Raw genomic sequence first — 27,909 nt, 5'->3', positions numbered from 1 at the left:
TTTTGTTGCACAACATGCATATCAAAGTCTCTAGTGTTAATCTAATAAGACAAATATGTCTTACTATGCATTATACTCTGTCAAAGGACTAATTGCTAAACATTTCCTCATTGTTGGGTGATTCATAATCCTCATCGTTTTAGTAAAAAACAGGTAAAGCCTAACAAAGCACTGTGATGATTCAGCGCTGTATTAACCTGAAACACCACCTCAGCAGCTCCCTGGACGCCCCACACTGTGGAGGCTGTTTGGTCTAGATGCTGAACAATGCAGCACCTTGTGTGAGTGACTGGCAGCCTGCCTGGCTGAGCACAGACAGATTATCTCGTCTGGACTTTTGTGACTTTGGACGCAGATCAGACGATCCTGCTTTCTGTTGTCTGGTTTGAAGATGGGTTTGAGTTAAATGTACGTGGTTAAGTGTACGTGGTTAAAAGAGTTACCTTGAGAACAGCAGCAATAACAAACACAGACTGGAGTGTGATCTCAGGGTCATCGGTCCCGCTGTCCAGTCTGTCACGAAGCTCGCGGCAGGCTTTGGCCCCAGCTGAGCGCCTGAAGACACCCCTGGTATATGGTCCCTCCAGGTACAGAAACACCAACATGTCCTGAAAGAAAAAGGAAGAAGAAATGTAACTACAAACACACCATGGTTTGGCAATACTCTCCATAAACGGCATTCTAATTCTTTCTTCTTGACTTCAAGCATAGAGAAGAAACAGAGATGCTCCAGGTAAAAGACATAAAACTTAAGGTGACTTAAGAACTGATTAATCAGCAACTGAACACATATCTAAATTTAAAAAAGCAACATATTTGATGATGCAATGGAAACATTACCATTCAGTCACAAACAAGATATTTAAGCAGCTAGGAAATGACTGAAATTTAATATCAATGCTTGATTTTGTGAAATATCCTATGAAATGTTATGTTAGCATTATAGCTTATATGTAATGTAGGTTAGCTAATGTGACATTAGCAAGAAAATTAAGTCTATGTAAATGCTGGCAAGGACATAACTTTCTATGTAATTAAATGCTAGCCAGATATATTAGTGTCAGATACTAGCCTAAAAGTGAGCTAGGGTAAGCAGATTCTATAATGAAATTTTAGCTATATGCTACTGTCTTGCGAAAGCAAGGTTTGCTAGGAATGTATTTTCTTCTTTGTGTAGCGTTGGAAATATTTTACTTTCCACCTGTGGCCGTTTTAAAAAAATGTCTATCTTGTGAAAAATTATCTCGGAGATTACTCTCTATACAATGCTAGCAATTAGCCTTACTTTCTTTTGAATACCATGTTAGCTAATCCATTTCTTAGCTAATGTTAGATACTTTCTAATGTTATGTCAGCTTGATTGACTTCATATCTAATGTTAAGTTAGCTAAGAATTTGCCTTGGCTTATAAGCCAGGAATTTACCGTGTAGCTAATGAAATGTTAGCAAAGAGTTTACCTTTCATAAAATCTGATGTAAGCCGGGGCTCACTGCTTTGCTAGCTTCATGTTCCTAGCTATTGAAATACAAGAATGCAAGTTACACTATTATGAATGTATCCTACTGTTACCTCTGAATTTAATGTTCATCAAAGAGACTGAAAATGGACGTTTTAGCTTTTTAAGCTAGTTCTGGTTCTCCATGTAATGTGTTATGCTGTACGGTCGGACTAGCTATACTTTCTTATTGTGATATGAGCTATGAATGTTAGCTTACTGCCTTGTTAGCTAGGAGTTAAGTTTCTCTGTCTTTGTTTTGGAATTAAATTTATCATAGGTGTTAGCTTGAGTTACTTTATAATAAGTTTAGCCAATTAGCTTTAGTTCAATTCCTATTCTAACTCAATTCCTATTGTAAAAAAGGTAATAGCTTAGAATCAGTTTACTTTGTGTTTACTTCTTAGCTAATGTATCATTACCTTAGAAATGATAACACACAGGCCGTACCAAAACCTGTACAGTTTACAACTTGGAAAACAGCGGTAAAACAAGCTGACATGTATGTTAAATGAAGAAATGGAACTTAAGATTTCAAAGGTTTTCATGCTGTATGAAGCACTAAGTCAAGGTCTGAGTCTTAAAAGCAGCTCAAGTCTCATGTTTTTAGCCGCTAATAGCAGAAAGCCTTTTATGTCTGACACCAAAGGACTTAATTGCTCTGAAATCCTGCCAGAAGTCCAGTGATGTTGAAACCAAAGGAAATCACAGCAATGGAGATTAAGTGAATTTACATTTCCCAGCCCCTGCTGTTTGTTTGTTTTGTTTCTGATTCATCTCTTCTGAGAATCTGAGATTTATTTGGGTGAGTTGAAGGAATCTGTCATAATTATTTACCACTGAGTCACATGGGTTTTATTATTCACAGAGAAAAAAACAGTGCATAAGTGGAGTTCCTTATCCCTTTCAGAAGGACTGGGGTTAAAGAAATTTAGACTACTTGTATGTGGACTTCTGAGGCAAATAGGTTAAAGCAAAGTAAACTGAAACATTATACATTCTAATAATGCAGGTTTAATCTTGGAAACCAGAAAAAGGCTTCAGGTTGATCTTGATTAGTCTTTCTAAAAGGTTTCTTTGGTGCACCATAGGAGTCTGCTAGGATTGCTTAGTCAACGGACTGGGGTTTCACTTCTCAAGTAATCCCATGGCCATTGCATGGCCATTATTTCTTTAGTTTAACACTTACAAGAAAGGCCAGAGATCAGGAAGCCTGGCAAGCATGTTTGATTGAAAAAAAGTATACCAACAGAAACACTCAAAAAGCACCAAAACTCCATGTCTCCAGCCTTATCTATTTCCTGACTCAACTACACCCCCCCAAACAAACTATAAACCCTAAATCATGCTGTGACCCCTTCAGACGGGGAACCGACCCTCCCCTGCTGGCCTATGTGACCTTTTGCTCGGCTCACCATGACAGGCTTGGGCAGGCCATGCTCTGCAGAGGAGATGGAGCTCAGGGGTCGTCCGAACAGCCGTCCCTGAGTGGGGAAGAGCGAGGTCGGGGACAGGGGCATGCCGTCCAGCTGTGTGTTGGAGCCTTTCCAGAAGGGCCAGTTGATCAGAGACCGTTTTCTTTTAAAGGACTTCTGTTGACCGGGCTCTGTGGGGGAACAGACAGAAGAGGAAGGGCTGAGCTGTGGTTTCAGATGTTGTTAAACTTCTGTTGTTTGTGTAATGTGTTTGGAGTCACTGGAGTGCATTAAGGCCCAGCAATGCTTGATGTTTCACCAAACTGTAAAGCCTTTGTTATTGTTTTGTACTATTTTGTATGATCTGGGTTAGATTGTAAAACAAAGCAGTTAGTCAACTGTTCAAATTTGACCTCTAAAGAACCAGATGTTAATCTTTTACTGAACCAATGGGGATTCACTGATATGATTAGTATTACTGATATTAAGTCAGAAGCCTTTTGGACATGTGCTCGTTTCTGGACAGTCTGCCAGTCAGTTTTCCTGTCTTGCTTGTGCCCATTTGCGCCTCATTTTCTCTGTTAAATAGGACGGTGGGTTTTTGCTTGTATAACCATGCTTCATATACTTAACCAGATTCACTAGATAAACAAAACAATCACATGTAAGTAACATAGCGAAGCATAGCGTAGTGTAGCTTAATGTAAATCAACGTAATGTAGCCTAACTTAACATAACATATAACATAATCAGTGAGTAAATATATGGATTTAGCTCATGTATCTGTTGTAGATATCTGCAGAAATATTTTTACTGCTGACACCAATATGATATTGATGATACTGTGGATCTCTAGAATCAATGGGTTAAATTCAGTAGAAGTATCCCAACACCAAAGCGTTGCTCCTAATGAAAATCCAGATGAGACAGAGAGGCAGTGTCAGAGAGACAGAAACTTTAATTCAGTGTTTGAGGAGAACATACGCAGACATGTCCTCATGTTTCATTTGAGGTTGTCTGCATGTGTCTGTGTTTATCTATGTGAGCCTTTGTGTGTGGAAAAATATGCATGTAAGGGTCTTTGTGCGTCCATGGCGGTCGGGGACTGTGTGTTCCTTGTTGGGTGTTTGCTCAGTGGTGCTCATGCAGTCACAATGTCTACCTGTGTTTGTGTGTCTGCAGGTGTGTCTTCACTGCACAGAAATGTTCTCTGTGACATAACAGCTCGGCGTGATGCTGCGGTTATGAAACCACATAGCATATGTGCATCGAAGTGAAATTTAATGAGAATGTACAGCAAACATTGTTCTGTTTAGTCTGATCTCTATGCAAAATGACTTCAGCAGAGGGAAACAAAGCAGCAGGAGGACTTGATGTAAACCTGTGCTGCCTTCAGGGGACATGGAAAGTGCTCTCAGAGACATCACTGCAGGGTTAAGATTGAGATCTAGTGCTGATATCTTCCAGTGGTTACAGCTGAGTTATGATTATTCTAACTCCACATAATCCATATACTCCATGTTCATCAATGAAATGCACCCTTGACCACTGAATGCATTTCTGAAGCGATGTGCAGAAGAGCACAGCCCTGAGCAGCTGGAGACAAAACATCACGTGATCACAGGAGAACTACAAATTCACTTGGGAACTGCAGGACACTCCAACAGTAACAGTAACATCTCCGTTTCTTGTTCGATACGTTCACCTTTGATTTCAACATTCAGTGATTCTGTAAATTTGTGAGATTTACAGACAGGAGTCCATGCATTGCGATGTGTTATTTTAAAGTTGACTGAATACTTTCTTTTTCCTGTTTGGGTTAATCTGCTAAGCGCGGATTGACACGTCTACTCAAAATAGAGTTGCTGTGCATCTCAGGCAGAGTTGCACCTCTAGCTGCATTTGATATAGACAAGAGTGCATGCTGTGGAATTGCTAAGATTGACTTGAAAGGGAGCGGGATGCACTTTGCATGCAGATTGCTGCACAGACAAAGTATGTGGAATTTGAAGGTAAGAACGCCTGCTCAAAGAAGTGAGGCATTAGTCAAGATGACTCACAGTCAGCCTGAATTTATTGCATACATACCATAGTTTGTCTCAAAATGACCTTTAGTTTTTTGGCTTACCCAAGGTTTTCCCTAGGAGACAGGTAATGTTCAGTGGTTTCATCCTCACCCAAACAATATTAAGTGATCAATAACTGTAAAAATTACAGAAAAAAGCTCATTATCTTGAGATATCAATGGTGTTTTTCACATGATATCAAGTTGATTTCTTAATATCTTGAGGTAAATACTCAAACTTACACTGTGTAACAGGAAAAAACATTACTATGCAAAGATAATAAGATAAATACATCAAAAGCTGAGAAAAACAACAGATAACTCACTATAATGGGAAATGAAATAAAATAAAATATATGAATAAATGTCCTCTGAGGGTTATAGATGCCAAAAACAGGCCAATATTAATCATAAAGGTATTTATTAAACAATATTTCAACATCCAAGCTAAGCTGATTTGCTGCACCTGTCTGTTCATAGATAAAACTGCCGTAGTAAATCTTATGAATGGCCACTTTAGTAATCTGCCAACATTCTCGTAGTAAAAACACTGACACTATCAATCGGTTGTGTTTTGTATCCAAGGGTGGGTCTCTCCTTATGTACCAAAGATTCTTCCACAGGGTGGAGGTACTCAAAAAACTCCACAAAATCTATGTGGCATACTTCAAATTCATTATTTAACGATGTGCTGTGGCATCAAGCCTGAGCACTCTCTGGAACAGAGTTCACAGTCTCATAATTACGGGGTTGCTCTGGCACTTCTCAGCGGGCTCCAGCATCATCGAGACAAACATGACCTTGCTGTAAATCAGCTGTTACATCATGACTTCTCTCTAGTTGGGGAAGAGTTAGCGAGGTGGAATGAGGGAACGGAGACAGACGACTTGTTGACTGGGTGGGCGAAAACGTCTGTCATCCTCTCGTAATCATCTGCTGGTGTTACAGAACAGGTGCTGCATTTTCCTCATGAGCAATAAAACACAGGACAAGACTGGTTTACCTGCAGTGATAATTAGATTTATAGAGACGTCATACAAGCCTGACAACACTGGTGTTGGGAGTCACTATTATGTTATGTTATTTAAATCTGTTTTGTAATGACATTTTAAATATTCTCTTGATATTTATACACAAACAGAATAAGTAAAAGTGAAGCTTCTGCATTTATTTGCGCAGATCTGAAACTGTGCATCCAGCAGCGACTTACACTGTTGAATAATAAAGCCAATGTGAGTATCTATTTACACTGTATCTGAAATGAGGAATCCACATTGTAGCCCATATTTAATTCCCATTTTGACAGTGGGCACAGACATGTTTACATCCTGGTTCAAGTATGTTTTCGGTCTCTTGACCTCATTTCCTTATTTTGTGGAGTCTGTTTTCTCTTTTATACCTCCACTGTTCTGATAATATAATAAAGCTTAAAGTTAGCCATAGTTTTGCATAATTTGTGACTGATTTGAGTGACAGTTTTGCATGCTGAAGCTGCTTGCCAGAAGGTTTAAGGCCTACCTAAACTCCAGTGTGTGACCTGTTTTTAGACTGACCTTAAGTTATAAAGGGTGTGCATTTTCAGTATATATGCACCACTATTGGGCTTCAAACCCCTCTTCAGAAATCAACAGGTCACTGACATCACTTGGACTAAATCCATGTTTTATTCAATGTAAGGCCAGAAATATACTTGCAGTTAACTCCACAAATGCAAATGCATGATATCCCCTACATCCATATCTTGCACCTGATGTGCACATGATCAAAAACTGAAACGACTCAAAAGCAATACATGTACGCGTGTGTGGTAGAGGCAGAGTAGAGGTGGAGGAGGTATAACAGTCAATGTCAACAGCTGAAAGTTTTGAAGATAAACTAATAAAATAAATCCACAATGATCTACATCAAAACTATGTTTTTGTCACTGCACAGAGACAAACATGTCTGTAAAACTACCTGCAGATAGATTTAATCTGTTGTACATGTCAGCACTTAAATGTGCAAAACTAAAGGAAATAAGTTTGGTGTTTCAGCTGAATAAGTGACTGTGTAAATTGGTGACTTTCAGCAGAGTTCTTCTAGACTCATTTTCAAGGACTCTCTATGTTTTTATCAGCTGCTTTGATGATGACTTCTACAACCACAATCAGCTGAATTTCATCAGTTAACATGGTCCCTAATTCAACTGAGGCACCGTGAGATTTTGCCCATGCCTTGAGGAAACTGTCGTAAAAACGGAGTGCAGATGGTGCGATCTGACCATCAGTCTGAGCTGGTGTCACTATTGATTAGTAAGGATCCTAAAAAGTGATCTAAGAATTAACATTGCATTAACCTCCTTATGTGTTGCCATGTTTGTAGTTTACATCCCACACATCAAGCAGGTATATACAGCCTGAGCTCTTTCTAGAGGTATCCTCCTCTAACATGCACATAATATAAGTTGAAAAAGTGAGTACAGCTCTGGACATACAGGTGGATGTAACAAAGGTGACCTGACCCACAACTTTATTGGTTATTTTGAAGTTATTAGGACCATAGATGCTGAGCAGTTCTTTCCTTGTTAAGAGCACTGAGCTAATATGCTAATTTCCAGTACCCATGCTGTTTTATTGAGCAACTGAGGGTTTAAAGTCACTAAGAATATGGGAAATGTTATCATTAGTAAGACTTTTCTGCAACTTCACTTGGTGGCTAATAGAAAGATGAAGGTTCAACAAACTTCCCCCAGGACTTTGCACATAAACGGGCAGGATATGTCAACTTCTAAGATACATTGAACCTACATTAACTTGCTTCACTGCAATTATTTCATGCAGGAGGACAGAGCATTCCTTGAGTATTTCCATAATGAAGAAAAAGCTCTGCTAAAAAGCACGAACTAATACTATTGAAACATACCATAAGTGTTAATGCTTTAAGATTATGCCATATGTGTTTGAAATTATTGTAGAGCATTGGCTTGTGTGCAGGATTAGGTATGAATGTACCTACTGAAATAAGGAGATAGAAATTATTCAATACTACCATGTTAAAATGGGGTTTAGTGTGTCAAAGTACAAGTGTTCACTGTATTTTAAGGATGGTGCTGTATAAAGTTTAATTGTAAGAATCTGTACACAAAGTCAGTTTTGCGGTAGCACCAAAACCAAATAACACAGATGTGTTTAATTGAATCTCCATCGCAAATACAGTATGTTCCAGTAAGAAGTCATTGAAAATGTCGGGAATGAAATGTGCCAATTAGTTTTTCAATTCTAACCTTGGAGACTGAATTGCCTGGAGGATTGTTTGAAAATAATTGCCCACAGAGGGGCTTTAGCTGGGGCTGCAGCTCAATAAATATACACATTCGTTAGTTTTGGGGTTGGGCGTGTACGATGAGGCCTAAATGGTGGCATGGTTGGTATGGAGCGGTTATGTAAGACGCTGTTTTGCTTGAGGCAGAGGAATCCGAGTAGAAGACTGTGGTTGGCAAACTGAAGCCTCCTTGCCTGGAAAACATGCACTTTCCTCCTCTTAACCTCAGCCCCCGTCTTTTTCCATCCTGTCCTCTGTATCCCACTACCCCTCTCCGTTCCTGTCCACCGTCCTCTTTGTTTTTCTCTCATTTTTCTCCTCTATTCTTTTCATCTGTCTCTATCTTTTGAAGCCTGTTGTTTCTTTTTCCTTCACCTATGCCGACCTTCAGGATTACTTAATAGCAGTGTCATCTCTGCAGTTTTCCATCTTCCTACTCTCACACTCATCTGTCCCTTCTGGGGTTTCTTCCTCTTTGTCCGTCTGTTGTGTTTCTTATTTTGACAGTGCGTCTCTTCTAACCCCTGCTGTAACCCCCATTGTCCACTAAAATCTCCGTTCCCACCGTTCTCTTGGACTTTTCTCCTGATTCATCCTCAGAGATAACAACATGACAGTGTGTCTGAGTGCAGAGAATGAGCAAAGGCAAACTGATATGGTTTATGTAAGTGAAACAAATTTGGAGGAAGCACTTTTTGTTCTGCTCTGAAACTTCTGCATCCACATATTTCCTCTTGTGGTTTCATGAAAAATGAGATTAAAGGAAGTTTCATGACAAGAACTGATCATCCAGTTCAAAATATCAGCTTTCTTCAATGCACATGACAAACCATAACTCAGGTCTGCAGAGGAGAATCCAAAATGTGTTCAAACATTCATCTGTAAGTGTTGGGGCTGTACTGTATGTTCTGTTATAGTTCTGATCTCCTCTAAAGTATAGACAGAACATTTATGAGATCGATATCTCTGTGCTCATATGTGTCAGTGTAACCACAGCGGTTTAGAAGGGTGCTTATGTTTCTTTCTGTTTGAGGTTTCCTTTTTTCTGTTTCTGGTGTTTGTTGTCAGTTCTCCACTTTTTCTATTTCTTTAAATCATTCCAGTATTTGCATCTTTTTACATTTCTTTGTTTGTGTAAATGACTTGCTAATCGTGGTTAATCATAAGTGAAGCATTTTGTAGGGATGCAAGGCACCTTTATTGGGAATAAAAATGATAAATTTGTTGTGCAGACACAGAGTCAGTGCTCCAAAGATAAAAAACAACATATAATCGCAAAATGCATTAAAAACTAACCATGAAATGTTAAAAGAAGCACAACTGATTAAATAAAACCATGATACCGTGCCTTAAAGACACCAACTATAAAGTAATAAATAATGTCAAGGTCATATACTCCTGATGCCTTGTCGTCTACTTTTTTTCTTGTTCCTTGCCCATGTCAATGTGAGTAGGGAGAATAAGGACAGGGTGATGGGGCTAAACCATTGCAATGTGTTGCTCACAGGCTGTCAGGATGTAATTGGGCTGATTTTGTTTCTAGAGTCCACTTACTTTGTGTGTAGTTGGCACACGCTGTCAAGCGACAGGGTTAGGGGATAGGGAATAGGAAACGGGAAAACTGTGGCGCCGTATCACACTGCATTGCTTGCATGCTGTCAGGATACTAAAGAAGGAATCAATGTAATCGGGCTGATATTGTTGCTGAAGCTTGCTTGCATCATGTCCAGTTAGTGTTCAGTGTTTCGCTGCAACTAAACATAAAGATCTGATAGGTTAAGATGTGGCTTACCATTAAGTTTCCTGACTCCCTTCACAGCTTTGTTAAGAGCCTTTTTGTTTTAAGACATAGGTTGCGAAAACCAGGAAAAAAAAGGGGAAAGGCTGGAGGTGTTCAATGATATCTTGATGGAGTAAATCATCAGAGATGTATCACTGTGAAAGTAAGTATGCTTCCAAAGACAAAATAGCCCTGAATGTGCGGTTTCATAGACTGCCTCACATTCCTCTCAAAGGTTAATTTGCACATTGAACAGCCTGGTGTCTGATGATTGTGGACTCAGGGACTCGGAAATTAAAATCTGTTACAGTCACCACACGCCCAGTTTAAAAGTGCCCTAAAGCTCTATTAATGTATCAATATAGTTTTTATAGCTCAGGTCATAAATTATATCTAAATAGTTAATCACTTCTAATAGATAAAGGGTTAGGCATAAAGTGTTGCAAATTGTATTTGTGTATTCTCGCATGTGCTTACTTAAAAAATAAAAATGAAGAATGTAAAAGAACTTTTGAGTTCTTTTGAGTTTACTGGAGATGTGGAGAATTAAAATTTGTAATTGTAATCATCTGACAACCTTATGTGATACTTAGAATGGTGGCCATTTTCTCAGTTATTCTGGTGAAGCCGGCTGTTAATGTTGAATGACGTCCAGGCAAGGCTTGCCTCTCTGTGAGCCATTTACATATTCAACATAAACCCTGTCATTTCTTGATTCATCCATTCTTGGAATAGCACTTCTTCATCTGTTTAGAGATCATAAGTAGATAATAGTTACATGTGAGCTACAATATGGCCCACTTTAGCAGCATGAAAGGCACAATTACTTGAAATATCAAAATCGTGACTCAGATCTGTAAAATGTCAGATGTGAGGGCTGTCAGGTCTATCCTGAAGAGGAGAAGACAACAACTTTAAAAAATCTTTGTTTAACAGAGGTTGGATTGACTGTTTATGAAGCATTTCGGATGGTTTTGTTACTCAAATAGAAATGATGTTCTATATTTGAATGTTGCCTGCACTTTTATCTTTTTTATAGAGATGATAAACTGGTTTGTCATTAGCAGGTGGAACAGATTGTGTTCTGCCTGCTTTTGGTCTCCATATGGACCATTTGTACCAAATACAGAAACAAGAGCACTTCCCATGCTGAGAAAGGTTCTACCCTACAGTGTGATTGTCTTATACAAGTTAGTGTCTGATCTTATTTACTTATTAACTACTTTTAAAACATTTAGTTTTGGACTTTCATGCCTTTATTTGATAGGACAGTAGATAGAGACAGAAACTGGGTAGAGGGAGAGTGCAGAATAATGTTAAGGAATGGCGCCACAGGCCAGATATCAACCCGGGTCACCTGCTTCAAGGACAATAGCCTCATGGGATGCATGGGCATAACCACTAGGCAACTGGTTCTCTACTTATTTTCCGAAAGGAATTGGCTGTTATGTGCCTCTGCAAGGTATCTGACTGCTGAACAGCAGGGGTGTAACGCTACAGAAAAATTTTGGTTCAGTACGTACCTCGGTTTTGAAGTCACAGTTTGGTACGTTTCCGGTACGGTAATTGAAGCAAATAAATAAAATGTCATTTTAATTTTTAAATTAAATTGTATTAAAATAAATAGGCTGATTAAATCACATTTATAATATTAATAATGCTGTAACCTCCTTCCAAAAGTTGTTCAATGATTAAAAATATTACTAAATAAATACATTTTTGAGTTACTATGTTACTTTCATCAATATATTGACATATTTATACCCATTCTTTAAACGCGAAAATTTCCCTGCCAACTTGAACGCATCATCATACTACCGTGCGTTAGCTTGTTAAATATGACAATTAGCGTCTATCCTGCCGATTTCAACACAGACTTCAGCACTGGATTACTTTTTTAATCAATGGGACCTACTACAAAGTTTGGGAGAACTTTTCACAGCCCATCTTGGCGGATAAAGAGGTTATAGCCATGTGAAATCTGAGGATATCTCTACCTAGGATGCAGCTGCAGAATTCGTCTCTCCCTCTTTCGAGGCTGACATGTGAAGATAAAATGAATTTGATTCACAGAGCCGGAGCACCATTATTATAATAAAAATGATCTTAAAGAATAAGAAATTTATAACCGGCTGGTAAGACTTTGCTGTTCCTCCTCTTTACAGTGACGCTCTTGTATGAGTGGAGCTTTTTCAAATGCTTTGATTGGTCCGCTGGACAATGTGCTTTTAGCAACACAGCTGCAGAATAATGTCAGCGCTATTGTTGTTGTCTTTGTCCGCTGTTGTATTTTACTGGGAAACAAAGTGCTCCTCAACAGGACATTTTTATCTGGGAATATTCAGGCTGTTAGTGTCGTTTGCTGTGGTTGTGTGGTTGCCAGGACAGTGTGACAGTGAGTTGTTTTCTGGTTTTCATTCGGTACACGTCTGTACCATACCGAGAGGCCCGTACTGAATTGGTTCAGTATGAATACACGTACCTTTACACCCCTACTGAACAGTGAAAGTGCAGTGGTAGATCAAGAAGACTGCAGCGTTTTGCAAGGGCTGACCATGAGGGTGAAAGTCTTTGGCCTAAGACCTCCAAAATCAAATCAGCTCATCTGAGTCATAGTGGACATGTGTGCAAAGTTTGAAGTGTTTTTAAGAAGTTGCATTCCCAAGAAAGGCTTTTATGGATGAATGGATGAGCAGACAACTTAACTCATGATGCAATTGGCCTTGCATAAGAAAAAAAAACACTTTGACTGAACTGATTTTGGAAAATTTCACGTATCTTAGAAACAGAGGTCCATTTAAACATGATAGGTGGTTCTGAAGTAACCAAACAAGTCTTACCTAAAAGTGGAGCCTGTCCCTGGATCACCTTGTTTGGTTTGAGGATAAACTGGCACTGGGTGTCCGGGGGGAGGCACTGATCCAGCAGCAGCACCCCGGGACAATCTGTGGGACTTGTTGGGTCCCTCCCAGGTCCTCCTCCAAAACCCCCTCCTCCATTACTGCCACTCCCCCCGTCTCTGATGTGGCTCATCTTGATGCTGAAGGGAAACTCGTGGCCTGCATGAGAGGTAATGAGCCAGATATGAAGTTATAAAACTGATCCTAAATCAAACAAAGATTCTACTGCTGTGGATCAGCTGTTTTTAGCTCTGACTGATGTTTGTTATTCAGAGTGAATTATGGAACAAAGAATTATAGGAACAGAATGCCACAGGAACACAGCTATGACAGAAAAGCAGAGCTCCCAGATGTTGAGGTTTTCCTTGATGATTACAGAACAGACCCTCGCTGTGGAGGTCCTCTTCTTTGGTACTTTCTGTTTTTAAAGCATTGATGGTGGGAGGGATGAGGCGGGAGTTTTCACATCTTTTGAGAATTTTTAAAGATGCATTTGAAAGCAATTTTGCTTGCACAAGAGCAGATTCAAAACCCTTCCACTGACCATGCACATTAGTAACTTTTTACAATGAGTAAATTGTATTTCTATGCAACACAGGAACCCAAAGTATCTATCTAAAAAGGGAAAAGAGGTACTGGGAATAGTTTATTTCTTAAAACTGCTTGCATTATGGTTTTCTGCCTGCTTCTAGGTTTTATCTGTACCACCACTGACAGGTAGCTGCTTATCTGCTATTCCTTGTTTCTATAACAATACAGCTCTATCCTAATCCACTGGGATCAATAAGCTTATCTTATTTCTAACTTTACTGTGTTTATAAATCTTATATAACATCATTACTGGTTAAATAGCTGTCACAGGTGCCACATAAGGGACTGAGGTTATAGCTGAGGAGAGAGAAGTAATTTTCTTAGCAAAGGCAGCTTTTTAGACCATAATGTTTACAACATGTGGACTCACCAATGAGAGGATACGGAGGGTCGTCTTTACATGAGCTCACCCACAGACGGTGGTCTTTAACGCAGCCCTACAAGGAGAAAAAGAGAAAAGTTTAATCACATTACTACTGCAAATTTCAGAATCCATTGTAACACTGGCATGATTTATAACAGCTTGCACCCATCTCTCTGGATCTTAGCTGAGATGTTTCTACACCTTGATTGGAGTCCACCTGTGGTAAATTAAATTGATTGGGAATGATTCGGAAAGGCATACACCTCTCAAAACCAAGCACAAACCAAGCCATGAGGTCAAAGGAATGGCTTGCAGAGTTCAGAGACAAGACTGTTGCAAGACTCAGATCCCAAGAGCACAGTGGCCTCCGTAATTCAAATGGAAATAGTTGGCACAATTAGGACTGTTCCCAGAGCTGGTCGCCTGGCCAAATTGAGCAATCGGGGGAGAAAGATCTTAGTAAGAGAGATGCCCAAGAACCCAATGGTCACTCTGACTGAGGTCCAGAGATCCTGTGTGGAGTTGGGACAAAGTTCAAGAAGGAAAACCAATTCACTGATCTGGGCTTTATGGCTGTGGCAAAACACATGAAAGCTTGCCTGGAGTTTGCAAAAAGCATCAGAAGGACTCTCAGACTGTGAGAAAAAAACATTTTCTGGTCTGATGAAACCAAGATTGAAGAATTTGGCCTCAGTTCGAAACCTTATGTCCGGAGGAAACTGAGCACCGCTCATCACCTGCCTGATACCATCCTTAACCCAAAGCATGGTGGTGGCAGCATCATGCTGTGGGGGTGCTTTTCAGTAGCAGGGACAGGGAGAGTGCAGGGTTGAGGGAAAGCAAAATGGAGCAAAGTACAGAGTTATTCTCAACGATAACGTGTTCAGTGGCACTCAGGACCTCAGACTGGGCCGAAGGTTTACCTTCCAGCATGACAGTGACCCTAAGCACAGAGCCAAGATTAAACAGGAGAGGCTTAGGGACAACTACATAAATGTCCTAGAGTGGCCCAGCCAGAGACCTGACTTTGACCCTATTGAGCGTGTCTAAAGAGACCTGAAAAAGCTGTCCACCTTTCTTTAAAACATAATTTTATTTTGTTATACTTGATTGTAACTATACTTCTGACTCTATTTGTTAAGCACTTTGAAATGCATCTTTACCTGAAAGATACTGAAAGTAAAGATTTCTTTGTTGGTTTCCAGTTATGTAAGACCATCATTTGATCTGTGGAATTTATGCCCTTAAAGTTCAATAATGCATGTCCTTCTCAAGCTAACAAGTAAAATCTAGTCTAAGATTAAGTTTTGTTTGGCTTATTGTTTGATCTGCTCTTTTTTCTCCTTCAGCATCCTCTTCTCAAAATACAGAGCAAAGACCCAAAACAGGAGGTGGTGGCCTTCAGGGATTTCTGCCATTAAGTGTTGCATAATATCATTTTATTAAACCTTAATTCTATTATCTGGAACAGAAAATTGCATCACAGGCTTCTTTAAAGTCACTGATTTTCCTAAACTCTTGTGAACATTACATCCAATTAAAGTCACTGGACATGAGGCCTAGTATCAGCAGCGGTTACTCACCGATATGCCAAACTGTAGCAGAGCCATGCGGATGACATCAGTGGTGCTGTCAGTGTTGCTGACCGCGAGAGTCTTGGCCTGGTGGAGACATTATGGAAATTTCTAGTTGGTTGGGTTGCCACTGATTTCAATGATTAACTACTGTAAAACCATGCAATAACACAATATCACTCTTTGTGCTGACAGAAGCAATAAAAGAGGGAAATCAGAGAGGCTTACATATGCACAGTTTCCAATGTCCTTTGCAAAGATCTTCAGAGGAATGGTCTTAGGGTCGTCCTTTTCTTTTCCGTCAGCTAACCGACTGTTTAAAGGGAAAACAAAAGAAAAATCTCAGTGTTAAGTAACAATAGCCTTTGCAAATTCATGCAACTTCTTGCACAATATTACTGGAAATACTTTGGCACCAAAATGCTGCAAATGATTTTGTACAATTAAGACAATGTGCAGGGGTCTTGGTGCAGTCGGTAATGGATTCATGCCTTTCTGACACAGATTTAGCTTATTGCTTGTTAAACCAATGGACTGGCCACATTTCATGTCTGTCAGTGGGTGGATCCATCTTACAAAGCCTCAAGCTGAAACGCTTGTGCCCAGTCAGAGAATGAACAGACCAATTAATGCCATTTGAGAAAACAATGCAGTACAGGTGTGGTTTAGCTGCACTACAAGCCTGCAATCATGATGGCCATTAAAGATTTCAGCATGGACATTGCTATAGCGGCAGCTTAAACAGAGTTGGACAGCATTTCTTTATCAGCCCATTAACACATAAGACTTTCTACAACATGAAAAAAGCTAGAGCTAGAGCTAGCAGCTAGAGAAAAACTTTTTCATGTATTACATTTTCTGTGTGGAGAACAAATCCACTTTTTGTATCCCATCTGCCTATCAAATGCTTATTTTAGCATAACGTTGCAGTTTGTCCATCATGTGTCTTAAAATGAATGAGACCGTTCAGTCTTATAGGTCTACACACAGAAACTCTTCATCTGCACAGCAAGAACCAGAGTGTTGAACTCTCAGTGTTTAACACTTCAGAATTTATTTTAACCCAATAAGGGTATTTTTTACTCCATTGCCCACTGCCATTTCATATCTGAGGGGCAGAGTTTCCCATAATGCCCTTGGGCAGTTGTTTTTAGATGTATCTATTTATTTAGGTGTGTTTAATACGCTGCTGAGATTGCCTTGGTCATGTTTCTGGTTCTGTTGTTTTTGTTTCAAATCGGACACTTCAGCATCATGAGTGAATGCATCCACTGAGTTAGCCACTTCCTGCCTGTCGTTAACGGTGCATTTCAGCAAGGGATACAGTGCCAAGTTAAATCAAAGGATTTTTTCCTAGCTCTGCATTTGCTTCTAAGCACCATATGTGCCAGGAGACACTTTATTTTGCCACAAGTGTTCAATACAAGTTGTCTATCCTGATAAAGTATGAAAAGTAAAATTAAATGTGCAGATAATTAAGATTCTAAATACTTCAAATTTACACCTTCAGTTATGGAAATAACTCAATGTGTGTTAAAACTACATTAATATGTAAAAAAATGAGTGTGAAGAATTAACACTATGAGAGATTTCAATATCAACATTTTTAAATACATGGGTAGTGCAGTGCATTCTTTCTTGAAGGTATCTACATGAAAACACTGCATGAGGTCTCAAAGGTATGATTAGTAACCAATGCATCACACCTTAAGGGAATGTACCAAAAAAGTTGGAACAAGTCTTTCAGGATAGACACAGAAATGCTGCATCCAGTCTAAATGGGTAATAAGTGGAGCAATAAAAGATTTTCTTAGTGGAAAAATGGTTTTTGCTCTTCTCCGGGTTTACTGATCATTAAAATAAGAAGAGACAAGAACATGTGATATTGAGTAAGAATGGGAACATTTTAACGGCCTTTTTTGAGTCAGGCTTACATAGGCAAAAAAGGATTTAAATTGGAAGGATAACCTCAGTAGTTAAAATTATGATGTAAAATAACAAGAGATAATGGGAATACTGTCAAAGAAATTAGTTGCAAAGCCAAAAACATCTTATAAATACATCCATAATGCCTCACTGGCTTCTATTTCATAACCTCCCATCCAAATCAAATATTTCCTGCCCCGTAAGGGAAATTTCATTTGAAATATGAACAAGAAACTAAACAGAAGAAATTAACCGAGACTTAAACCAAACATTTACCTCTTGATGAGCGCCAGCCACTTGTCCCTGTGTTCCTCGGAGCTAAGGAGGAGAGTGATAAAACACAATCAGAGGAAAATCATGTTTAAAGTAAGCGTCTATTTTGGCTGTTATGTAACTCTTGTTGGCTAAAACCGCAGACATCCCCTCCCCTAGTTATGACTGGATTCCTGGTGTTGGAAACTGTAACGAGCGGTTGTGAATTAGTATAAATATGTGTACAACATCCAGGAAGTTGCAACTATATTATGCAGGGTGTATTTGTGCTGCATGTTCGTGCCTGTTGTGCGTGTGTGGTTATTTACTCTAGTCTTACTGTGGTCGGATTATGTAGCTTTATGACACAAAATGGCCTTCACACATGAAGGTTCAGGGATTTTGTGGTTACTTGTTGAGTCTTCAGTTCCCTCTATAGTGTGCGTTTGCACCCCAGAACATGCTGTACTCTTCAGATGTACACCGAAAAGACTCAGAGAAATATGTAGCGCGTGCTTGGCATGATTAACTGTCATGCAATTCAAGCAGATGCACTCAATGAAGTTACATAACAGGAAGTAGTTACACTGAATTGTTGCTGTCAGTCATTTCCCCCTGCAGGTATTAATTTTCTTTAGTGTTGTACCGGATGAATCGGTGTACCTGAAGGTGGCCACATAGTTGCAGGTCGGCCAGCCCATGACGAAGCTTCTGTCTGCATTTGTGCTGCCCTCACACACCTCGTCCATGCAGTTGGCAGTCCACATTTCACAAACTCGGACTTGAGACTTCACCTTGAAGTGAGTCGGAGACCTAAAAAGATACAATTTCGTACATTTTATCCTTCTTTGTGTTTGAAACAAGACAATAGAAGAAATGCAATCACAACTTATTGCACAGCATGCTTAAATAATGTATGGTTTAACACAACAGATTGCCTTTATTCTGGTGGAACTTGAACTTAATATTTACAAGAAAAGCTTGCAATATCTCTAAATGGGCCTACTTTTATGAGTGCTTATGAGTGTAAATGAGTGCTTGGGTCATGATAAGCCCCTCCTGATTTGCTGAGCATTTGGGAAGAGAAGCTGAGAAACTAAGCATCTGTGAAACAATCTTTTTTTAATCTATTTTTCTTGACAAAGTTCACAGATCATCATAAGAATGCATGTTGATATGTGCAGGAAGAAAAAGAAGTTAAATGATGTGTCTGTGTATTTGTGTGCTTTTGTAACTGTTGATTACCAAGAAGAGTTTTCATGTTTGCCACATGTGTGCATTGGAGTTTTTCCTGCTTTAATAACAGACATAGTGGTTGATAAATGTGCCATCTGGTCTTAAATGTGCTTAAAATAGTTGGAGCTTTATTTTGGCCTATATAAAGATTTCTTAAAGGATTGCCATGTGCAAGAGGTTTATGGAAAAGCAATTTGAAGTAAATTCAAAGTTAGAATGAAAATGTAGGGGATCTAAATAGGTGCCATGTGGAACACCTTAAAAAGAAATGTTTAGGGGATCTTGGGTATTTCTTTATGTTATTCGCTAAATAAATTGTTAATTTACACTTGATTGGAGTACTGATTCTAAATTACAAATTCTATCTGAAAAAAATAATTAAAAGGCATTTCTTCTAAAATGTACAGTTTGTGCTTTTGTGTTTCACAACATAAGAAACTATTCTTTCTATGTAACACTGTTAAGTTATATTCGTATTCTCTTAAGTTAATAAAGAGAAATAATCAGATGCACTCTGAGATAGACTTTACTTAAACTTTATTATGAGTGAACAACATGTTTTGCCTGTAGCTCCTTCAGATTCGCCCAGCATAATCAAACGGGCATGCACAGGTGTGCTCAATTTACATGGTCATGTGGCAGATAATCAACCAGATCACTAGGCATAACAACAAAAATGACATGTACAATACAACAGAGTTACGAGAAAAAAAAACAAAACAAACAGATATATGATATGTGCTGCACAAATATTAAAAGTGAAAATCCATAACAAGAGATGCAAGACATAATTGATCCAAGTTACAAAAATATATATCAGTTCATATTAATTCTCAAGATCAATTACCTCTTTCACCTAGCTTGCTGAAAGAATTTTATCAATAAACAATTAAAATTACAGTGCAGCAGCTGTTCCTCCCACAAAATAGGGAGGGGGAATTTAGGGTCAGTTATCAATTATGTACTGCAATACATTTCAGCCTGTCAAAGGCAATCTCAATTATGTGTTTGCATGCAAGTTAACAAAATAAGATAGACATCCCTGTCCATTTGTGAAAAAATGCACCCTCCTTGAAAAAAATGCACCAGCCACCATAACGCTAAAATGACTTAAAACTTCAAAACCCCTCAGATGTAACTGTTTTCTTTGTATTCAGACCAAAAGTCTTAAATAATGAACCTGTTACCTATCTTAGATTATACATTTACGAAGTAATTGCTCAGTCAGTATATCTATATAATATATAATCAGAATTTCTGTTGAGGTGTTCCACAAGGTTCATATTGAGGTCCCCTAAGTTTTCTCCACAAACCTTTAACATATTGAAATTCTTCTAGAAATCAAAATATAGATAAGAATGATAAAAAGCTCCAACTATTTCCAGCGTTTTTAAGACTAAATGACATATTTATCAACCCCTGCATCTGTCATTAAAGCACGAAAAACTCCAAATGCACACATGTGGCAATCCCACAGTTATAAAGGCGCTCAAAACTCAGACACATCAATTAAGTTCTCCCTCTCTCTGTGTCAGACACACACATACCAGCAACATTCCTTTAACTCAGCCTGTGTTCAGCCACAATGTAATAAAACCAATTATAGCATATGCTCTCTGTGCAGGAAGGGTCAGCACCGCCCACGGGCACATGACCACAGACGTCCTGCTGTTTCTGCATTAAGGGTATGTACAGTAAATACACTGTCTGTTTCCGTTTCTACATGTCTGTATGTTGACATGCGGACATTAGTGCATGTTTGTGTGTTTTCTGGACTTCAAAAACATGCATGTGCTTTTTAAGTTTCTATTTTTGAGTGCGTGTCTATGTGTGCTGCAGAGTGTGGGTGGGGAGCCCCATACTTAGGGCTCAAGGCAGGCCAGTGTGGCTTTGATCTGAGCCAGGCTTCATATGGGTTTAATTGGCTGGGAAATAATTATATACTGGGGAGAAAATTAGGGAGGGAGCAGTGAAAGAGGAAGGCAAGTAAGGTAAGAAGAGTTGAAGGATAGATGTAACCTAACCAGTCCTAGAAACCTTTTCAAAGTTAAAACAAACAATAAGGAACTGTTGAAATGCTGCTTCATTTCTCAAATTTGTGTCACTTTATTTACTTCCTGTTTACCCCTCTCTGTCTCCATTTTTCCATCTTGCTCTCAATAAAAACCACATAAACATATGCTCCTTCCTTCACTCTGTCATTTCAGAAAACAGACTTAAGGAAACTCACTTGGCTTTGGCGACTAGCAGCGTGTCCGTGAAGAGGAAGAGGTGTCTCTCCTGGGTCTGAAGGCCCGTCTTCAGCTGCGTTTGGGCGTGGCCCAGGAATATGCGGCCTGGACACTCAGCCAGGAAAGCCTGGACCAGAGGACAGGACTCTGGGCTGACCGGCGTCAGACAGCTTTCCCTGTGGAGAAAAATATACACAATTTATATCCAGGGAGAAAGTTGTGGTCTGCATTTGTTTGAAAGCAAGACCTTAAACAACAGGTTTCGACCCCACCAGTGGATGTGGTTTAGGGTCAAACAGGTGCCATTTAAATTGTATTTATAAATTTAAAAAAAACAAGAAATAGTCCAAATTTTTCCAAACCAACAAGGGGGGGAAAGATGCTCACAGAATTTTCTCTTTAGGAAGCTCTGAGTCCAAAAGAAGAGTTACGATTCAGTGGAAACAGTGAACTTTCAGGACAAGCCATCACTGCAGGATGCTTAAACCTGTGCTAAAAAGGTCTTGTGGGTTTTTTTTTTACAACTGAAGGATATATTTCAGGATACCAAAAATGTAAGTATGATCTAATATTTAGGCCAAATATCTTTCCAGAGCCTTTTCTCTGGTAGATTATGTGCTCTATGACAGTGATTCTTAGCTTGTCGAGCCTCAGAACCCACAGTCTCCTCCAGATGGGAAATCATGACCCAAATGTCCAAAAATTTCATCCCACTTAAATCCACAGCATAAAAAATGTTCATGTTTCGACCTTAAATGGAACTCGGTATTAGACTGAAGAAAGACATAAAAATCTCAATCTAAAAAGCACATCAGTGGGATGGGAGGAAATGCATACATACATTTTATTTTACTTACTTATCAGGGAAAGATTTGACTGGGAAAGTTGTGGAATGTTCAAATAACACCTGGAATGTTCCACGGGTTAGTAGATATATGATATGAGACTGCTGACTTCTGTGGGCCCAAGCTCATCTGATGTGGACTGACCTAAAGACTGCTGTGGTCTGATGAGTCCACATTTCTAATTGTTAACCGAAATGGCAGCCATGGAGTCTTCCTGGTTAAAAAGAACCATTTAGATTGTAATCAATGCAAAGCTCAAAAACCAGAATCTGTGATATGTGGGGGTATATTAGTGCCCATAGCATGGGTAACATGCACATCTGTGAAGCATCATTAATACTGAAAGGTCCATACACATTTCAGAGCAACATATTCCTGCACCCAAACAATATCTTCTTCAGCCAAGCTGCATTCTTCATGAGTTACAACAGCATGGCTTCACAATAACAGTACAGGCACCAGACTGGTCTGCATGCAATCCAGACCTGTCTCCCATTGAAAATGTTTGACAACAGAAACTGTTGATCAACTTAAGATGTACATCAAGCAAGAATGGGAAACTATTCCACTTTCAATACTTCAACAAAATTATTATTAAAAGAAAAGGTGATGTAATACAATGGTACATGCTCCTGTCCCATTTTTAAGAACATGTTGCTGGCAACAAAATATAGGCTTGGTCAGTTCTCAAAAAACAGTATGCACTATATTAAATTTAATGTTGGTGGAAAAGAATCTATAGATCAGTGCTTATCTTATCATTACCATTTTAAACAATGTCCCAACTTTTTTGGACCTGGGCTTTGTAAATGCTTTCAAATTTATTTCTGCTTTACCGTTAATGAGCCCTCTATAATTGCATTTTTACTTTTTAATCTATGCTGCAGAAATTAGCCCCAAAAATGCCAAATCTCCCACTTTCTTCTTCTTTCAATAAAATTGTTGACAATCCTTAGAATACAAGTCCCCACTCTCTTTCTTGCCTGTGACAGAAATATCTTACATTTTTGTCTTTATTGAGTCTGTATGCTCCCCTGTTATCAATATGTGCCCCTGATGGACACATGAAAAGGCGGGGATTTTCTTTTTTAGAGGAAGAGGAAATACTTTGAGCGCTCCATCCTTTCCTGTTTACTCGTCTCTGCCAAGATAAAAGTCCAAAATCTCCTCTTACACGCACACATGCACATTTTCTATCTCTTTCTCTGCCTGTTTGTCTCTTTCATGTACACAAACATGCACTCACCCTGTCCTTAATGGACATAAATTCTATTTTCTCATTCTTGAGTATCTACAACCCTAACAGATTGGGTTTTTGTTGTTAAACCCTTCAATAAACTCCAAATCTTACTGGGAAGATGAACAAGTTTGGACAGTCTCACGCACAACAAACCTCAAAGCTCCATTGCGTAAGTGATGGGTTATGTAATTAATTAACATAGAACAGACGTCCATGCTGGATTTCTTCCCCTTTTGTCTCTCTTTGAGTGTCATCCAGAAATAAATCCAAAAAGAGGGCTGGGTGAATTCAATTAAAAGTGATGAATGCAGCCAATTAAAGGCTGATGCTCTGCGGGATACATTGCCCTGCAGGACCAGGAATCAGAAACTCATTAATACCTTGAGAAAGTGGATAAAAGATGGGCTAAGATGACTGGTTATTCTGACTTTGACTATATGATGTACACAGGGCATCATGTCTTAAGACAATAAGACAGTCAACAGTTGAGAGATAAATAGCTATTGTTCTGGTAAATGAAACCACTTTCTATGTGTTGTAGTATGAAATGACTTTACAGCCCTTTGAAAACACTGACATAACACATTTACAGCTATAAATTAAGCACTTCTGTCTTTCTTTGTCATGAAATTAAACATCAACATCACGTAAATCTAGTTTTCTTTGGCAAGTGTAGCTGTTTTTCCGCTCGGCTTTATCCGCATTTCTCCAAAGAAGTTCATCAAAGTTCAGAGCACCGTCAAAGCTCGACGGTCTGATGAATCTCTAAACATGACAGTAAGCGCTCTCTGTAGGAGACAGAAACACAACGCTGATATTAGTCTTGGCCCTTTTGTTTCTCATTCCAGTTTGAGCCTGGGATTATCCTTATTATTACCATCAGATCTATCATCGAATCCAAAGAGTTTTCTTTTTCCTATTGACGTAAATGGGTTTCTTCCCTTGCAAGGGAAAGGCCATTTTATTATTGCAACCCCCCTCCACACTCCATTGTGTCCAGTTTGAGTCGTTTTTTCTTATGCAACAAAAATGATGGAGCATTGGTATTCTTCTTAATAAAGCCTTATTACATACACACATCTTTTGTTCTCAGGAGTCGTAACTCTCAGTCTCATGGACTCATCATGAGTACAAATGTTCTGGAAAAAGAACTCTGACTGTTTTTGCTTCACTATTTTGATCTTTTCACCCCAGAATTAAGGATCAGTTGATCAGCATAATTTATTTCTGGATACTGCTAATTTACTTCTACTTGTTGCTTGCCTATTGTTCCTAAAGTGAAACTTTTTGCTGCTTTCTAGAGGTTAGAGGTGCTGCACAAGCCTGAAACCCAGACCTGGATCCCCAGCCCTATAGACTAGAGTTTACATTGGGCCCAAAAATTCAAGTCACTCTGCACATTCAGTGCACAGTGGTGTCTGTGCATCTGCTCCTCATTCTTTCTACTCTGATTATAACAGACAGTGAGTAGGCCAGGTCTACAATACATGCTTTTGTGTTGTGTTCTCATCTGATCAGATCTATGTCCTTCAGAGAACTCAGAATCTTAGTTTTAACTGCCAACTTGTTCAAAAATGACGAGTTTAAATCCTTCGTGGGCCTATTAATACAGTTAATTGGACAGGACAAGCTAAGAGAGATAGGGTCGGGCTTCAAATCTGGATCTGATTTAAGCTCTTACCAGGACTACTTAGAAAAAGATGTATCTGTATCTCAGTGGAAATACTCCAAGTAAGCCTGGCTCTGCCTGAGCCAGTTTCTATCCTAGGTTAGAGTTGGGCTACGACTAAATTCACACTGCCCAGTTCCATATCACCATGGTCTTGTTTCTTGAGTTTAAAAGTATTTTCAATTAAAAGCCCCACAAAACTCTGCATATTCAGTACACATTCAGTGATGTCTGTGCATCTGCTCCTCATCCTCAATACTCAAATTATAATAGACAACAAATAGGCCGGGTGTATTAAACATGCTTCTGTGTTGCGGTGATTGCAATCTCATCTGAACAGATCTATGTCATTACAACAACTCAGAAGCCTAGTTAAAGCTGCAAACTTTTAAAAATGATGTTGGGTTTAATTCATTCCAGGGCCCATAAATACAGGCTAAGAGGGGTAGCGTTTCTTTGCAAGAGATTTATCTGTATCTCAGTCGAAATACCCCTGGTAAAATCAAGCGTCAGTCTGGGCAATGGGTGTAAGTACTTAAATACTCAAGTACTCAAGAAGAAGTGATAGAAAAGAGCAGGAGTGGCCCATTAAAAGGGTAGGCAAATTCTATAATCAAGTACTTTTGGTGTCAAATAAAAATGTAAACAGATGGCCAGAGCATTGGTGGTGACACTGTTTCACACATTTTTGCCTCCAATGTTTGGTCATTAAAAACAATAACAGAAGAACTTGCTGTGGAATCAAAACAGGTAATAATATGATTTGATTCTTACTTGTATGATATCAAAGTTTAAAATGCTGATTTCGTGACAGTCTAAGTTGAAGTGGAAGTAACACCACTACAGAGCAGAAGTCTTAGTTCCCGTAAAGCTCATCAACACATCCTCCTCTGTTCTTTATGAGGAGATCCTTGAAACACTCCTGTCAAAAGAGCCCACACACACTCACACAATCGGACAAACCTTCCTGGAAACGCTCCTTTCACGTCTCCCTGCCCCAAAAAGGACGACATCTTCGTATTCGGCACACATCCCTCCCTCCTGAATGTCTGATTGACAGCTGAGCCGTTCTGCTTTGGGTCTGATGGATGAGCAGCTAATGGCTCCATTGTGCTCCGTGTGATGTTGATAAATCGAGCGTTCGGCCTGCCCACAAATACATGGACACCTTTGTTGAAGGCACCGCAGTGTGGGGAGAATTGTTGACTTTTAGGAACACAATGAGGAGTTGGTGTACAATGAACCACACAACACAGAATACTAATGTCACAGCATGAATAATTAATCTGCAGGAGGAATCAAAGAAGCGAGGTTTGGTATCAGAGATGATGGGGAACCTCAGGAAAACAGGTCCCAAAAACCCTAGAAATTTCTGGTCCTGTTTAAGACGCGATAAAAGTTTTATAGTTCTCCTCCTGAACATGGCCATTGTGTCACTTCATGAAACTCTCGCAAAAGGAAGAAATGAAACGAAACTGCAATCAACAGTGTGCTGAAACATTTATTAGTACTGACAGAGCTGCTCGTATTGCTGTTAAGTCTGATTCACTGAGCCCTGAAGACAGAGGAGGATCAGGAAGGTGAGTCAAGTCTTTGTCATTGACAAAAACCAACAAGAACAGCTGGGCAAACAGCTGAACTTTCTCTTTCTCTATCCTAACTTTCTTTTTCACTTTATAAACTTTGTTCACATCAATTCCTCTCCTTTACTGTCACTTTAGACTCTATGGCCAATGTCTTTGATTTCTTTTCATCCATTTCCAGTTTTGTTTGTTTTATATCCACATCGACCAAAATATGACCACAAATGATGACTGTGACCGGGGTGGACTGACACCCTTAGGGCACCGTGACACAAGCTTATATAACAGTGTACATCTGCTCTGCAGCTTTATTGATATCCATGAGAAGCCTCTCTCTCTCTCTCTCTCTCTCTCTCTCTCTCTCTCTCTCTGTATTTATGTGTGATTCAAAATTGACTCAAGGGCAATCAACAGGTTTCTGTGGCAAGGCTCCAACATGAACCAGAGATCTGAATGAAGAGAAAGTTGCTGGCTGGAGAAGAAACCATCTGCTCGCTGCTTTCTTCCTTACATAACATTTGAACTCTGACTTTTATAAAAGAAAAAGTGGTAAAAGAGGAGAGTCAGAGATGTGACAGTGAGTCATTGGAGATTTCTGTGTTTCTGTGTGAGTCCTGAGGAGTTTGTGGAAAAGTAAGCCAAAAGGGCGTGTTGTGTTTGTGCATGTCAGCCATTGAACTTAAACGTGCACGTCAGCACACAGGGAATTGCTCCAGCAGCCGTTTGACCTCCTTCTAAAAGATAAAGGTTGCCCAGACTGCAGACAAGAAGCAATTCATGTCTCATTGTGAGTCTGTGTGTGACAGGGAGGACAAAGAGAGTGTGTTAACATGCAGATTAAAGAGGATGTCATTTTAGATGGTGGACACACCAGTCTGTACCCTCTCCTCCATCCACACTGGGAGCTTTTGTCCTTTGTTGAAACAATCACACATGACAATAGAGAAGTTACACTGCTGTGGCTCATTCCAATACATGGTTAACTATCAGAAATTTTCTTTAATGCCTTTGTATAAAAATTAGAGAGCATTTTCTGCCCTTAGAGACACTATTCTGTTTAGGGTACCCCCAAGAATCTTAAAGAGTTTTCCAGACCTCTTAAACTGAAAGTTGAAGTCAAGAATTTTTGCATTAAAATAGTAGAAGGTTATAAATTTAACAACAATACAGTAAAAATATTGAGTGCATAACATGGTCCAAAATAACACAGGAAAAGCTGCCTAATCTGCATGCATAAAAGGGATGATTATTTAAAGTCACTGAGAATGTGCTCACATGTGATGAGATTTAAAGAGTCTGATTAGTGGAGGGATGCTTGACAAGTTGTTTTGATTCCAGTAACAGTGTTAAAAAGTGTCCGATACTCTCTAAACAGGAGATAGATATTGATGAGACGGGTCCATAGCCAGTCTCAGTTAAGTATTGTTCCTTTTTATCCATAG

The 27,909-nt window shown here is 39.3% G+C and overlaps 1 protein-coding gene across 3 annotated transcripts in view; it reads right to left on the bottom strand.

The window, feature by feature from the left end:
* Positions 1–27,909, bottom strand: part of arhgap20 (Rho GTPase activating protein 20) — a 108,635-nt gene that overhangs the window by 19,913 nt on the left and 60,813 nt on the right. For all 3 annotated transcript variants that reach the window (XM_041807031.1, XM_041807032.1, XM_041807033.1), the window contains exons 3-11: positions 21,130–21,306; positions 18,327–18,476; positions 17,688–17,729; positions 15,714–15,798; positions 15,495–15,572; positions 13,918–13,984; positions 12,897–13,115; positions 2,912–3,102; positions 444–608 (exon numbers count right to left, since the gene is read on the bottom strand). In XM_041807031.1, the coding sequence (XP_041662965.1) occupies positions 444–608; positions 2,912–3,102; positions 12,897–13,115; positions 13,918–13,984; positions 15,495–15,572; positions 15,714–15,798; positions 17,688–17,729; positions 18,327–18,476; positions 21,130–21,306 (1,174 nt within the window). The remainder of the gene's footprint in view (positions 1–443; positions 609–2,911; positions 3,103–12,896; positions 13,116–13,917; positions 13,985–15,494; positions 15,573–15,713; positions 15,799–17,687; positions 17,730–18,326; positions 18,477–21,129; positions 21,307–27,909) is intronic.

Source organism: Cheilinus undulatus, linkage group 15 (genome assembly GCF_018320785.1).
Source record: "Cheilinus undulatus linkage group 15, ASM1832078v1, whole genome shotgun sequence".
Lineage (NCBI taxonomy): Eukaryota > Metazoa > Chordata > Actinopteri > Labriformes > Labridae > Cheilinus > Cheilinus undulatus.
This window is presented reverse-complemented; position numbering and strand designations above follow the sequence as displayed.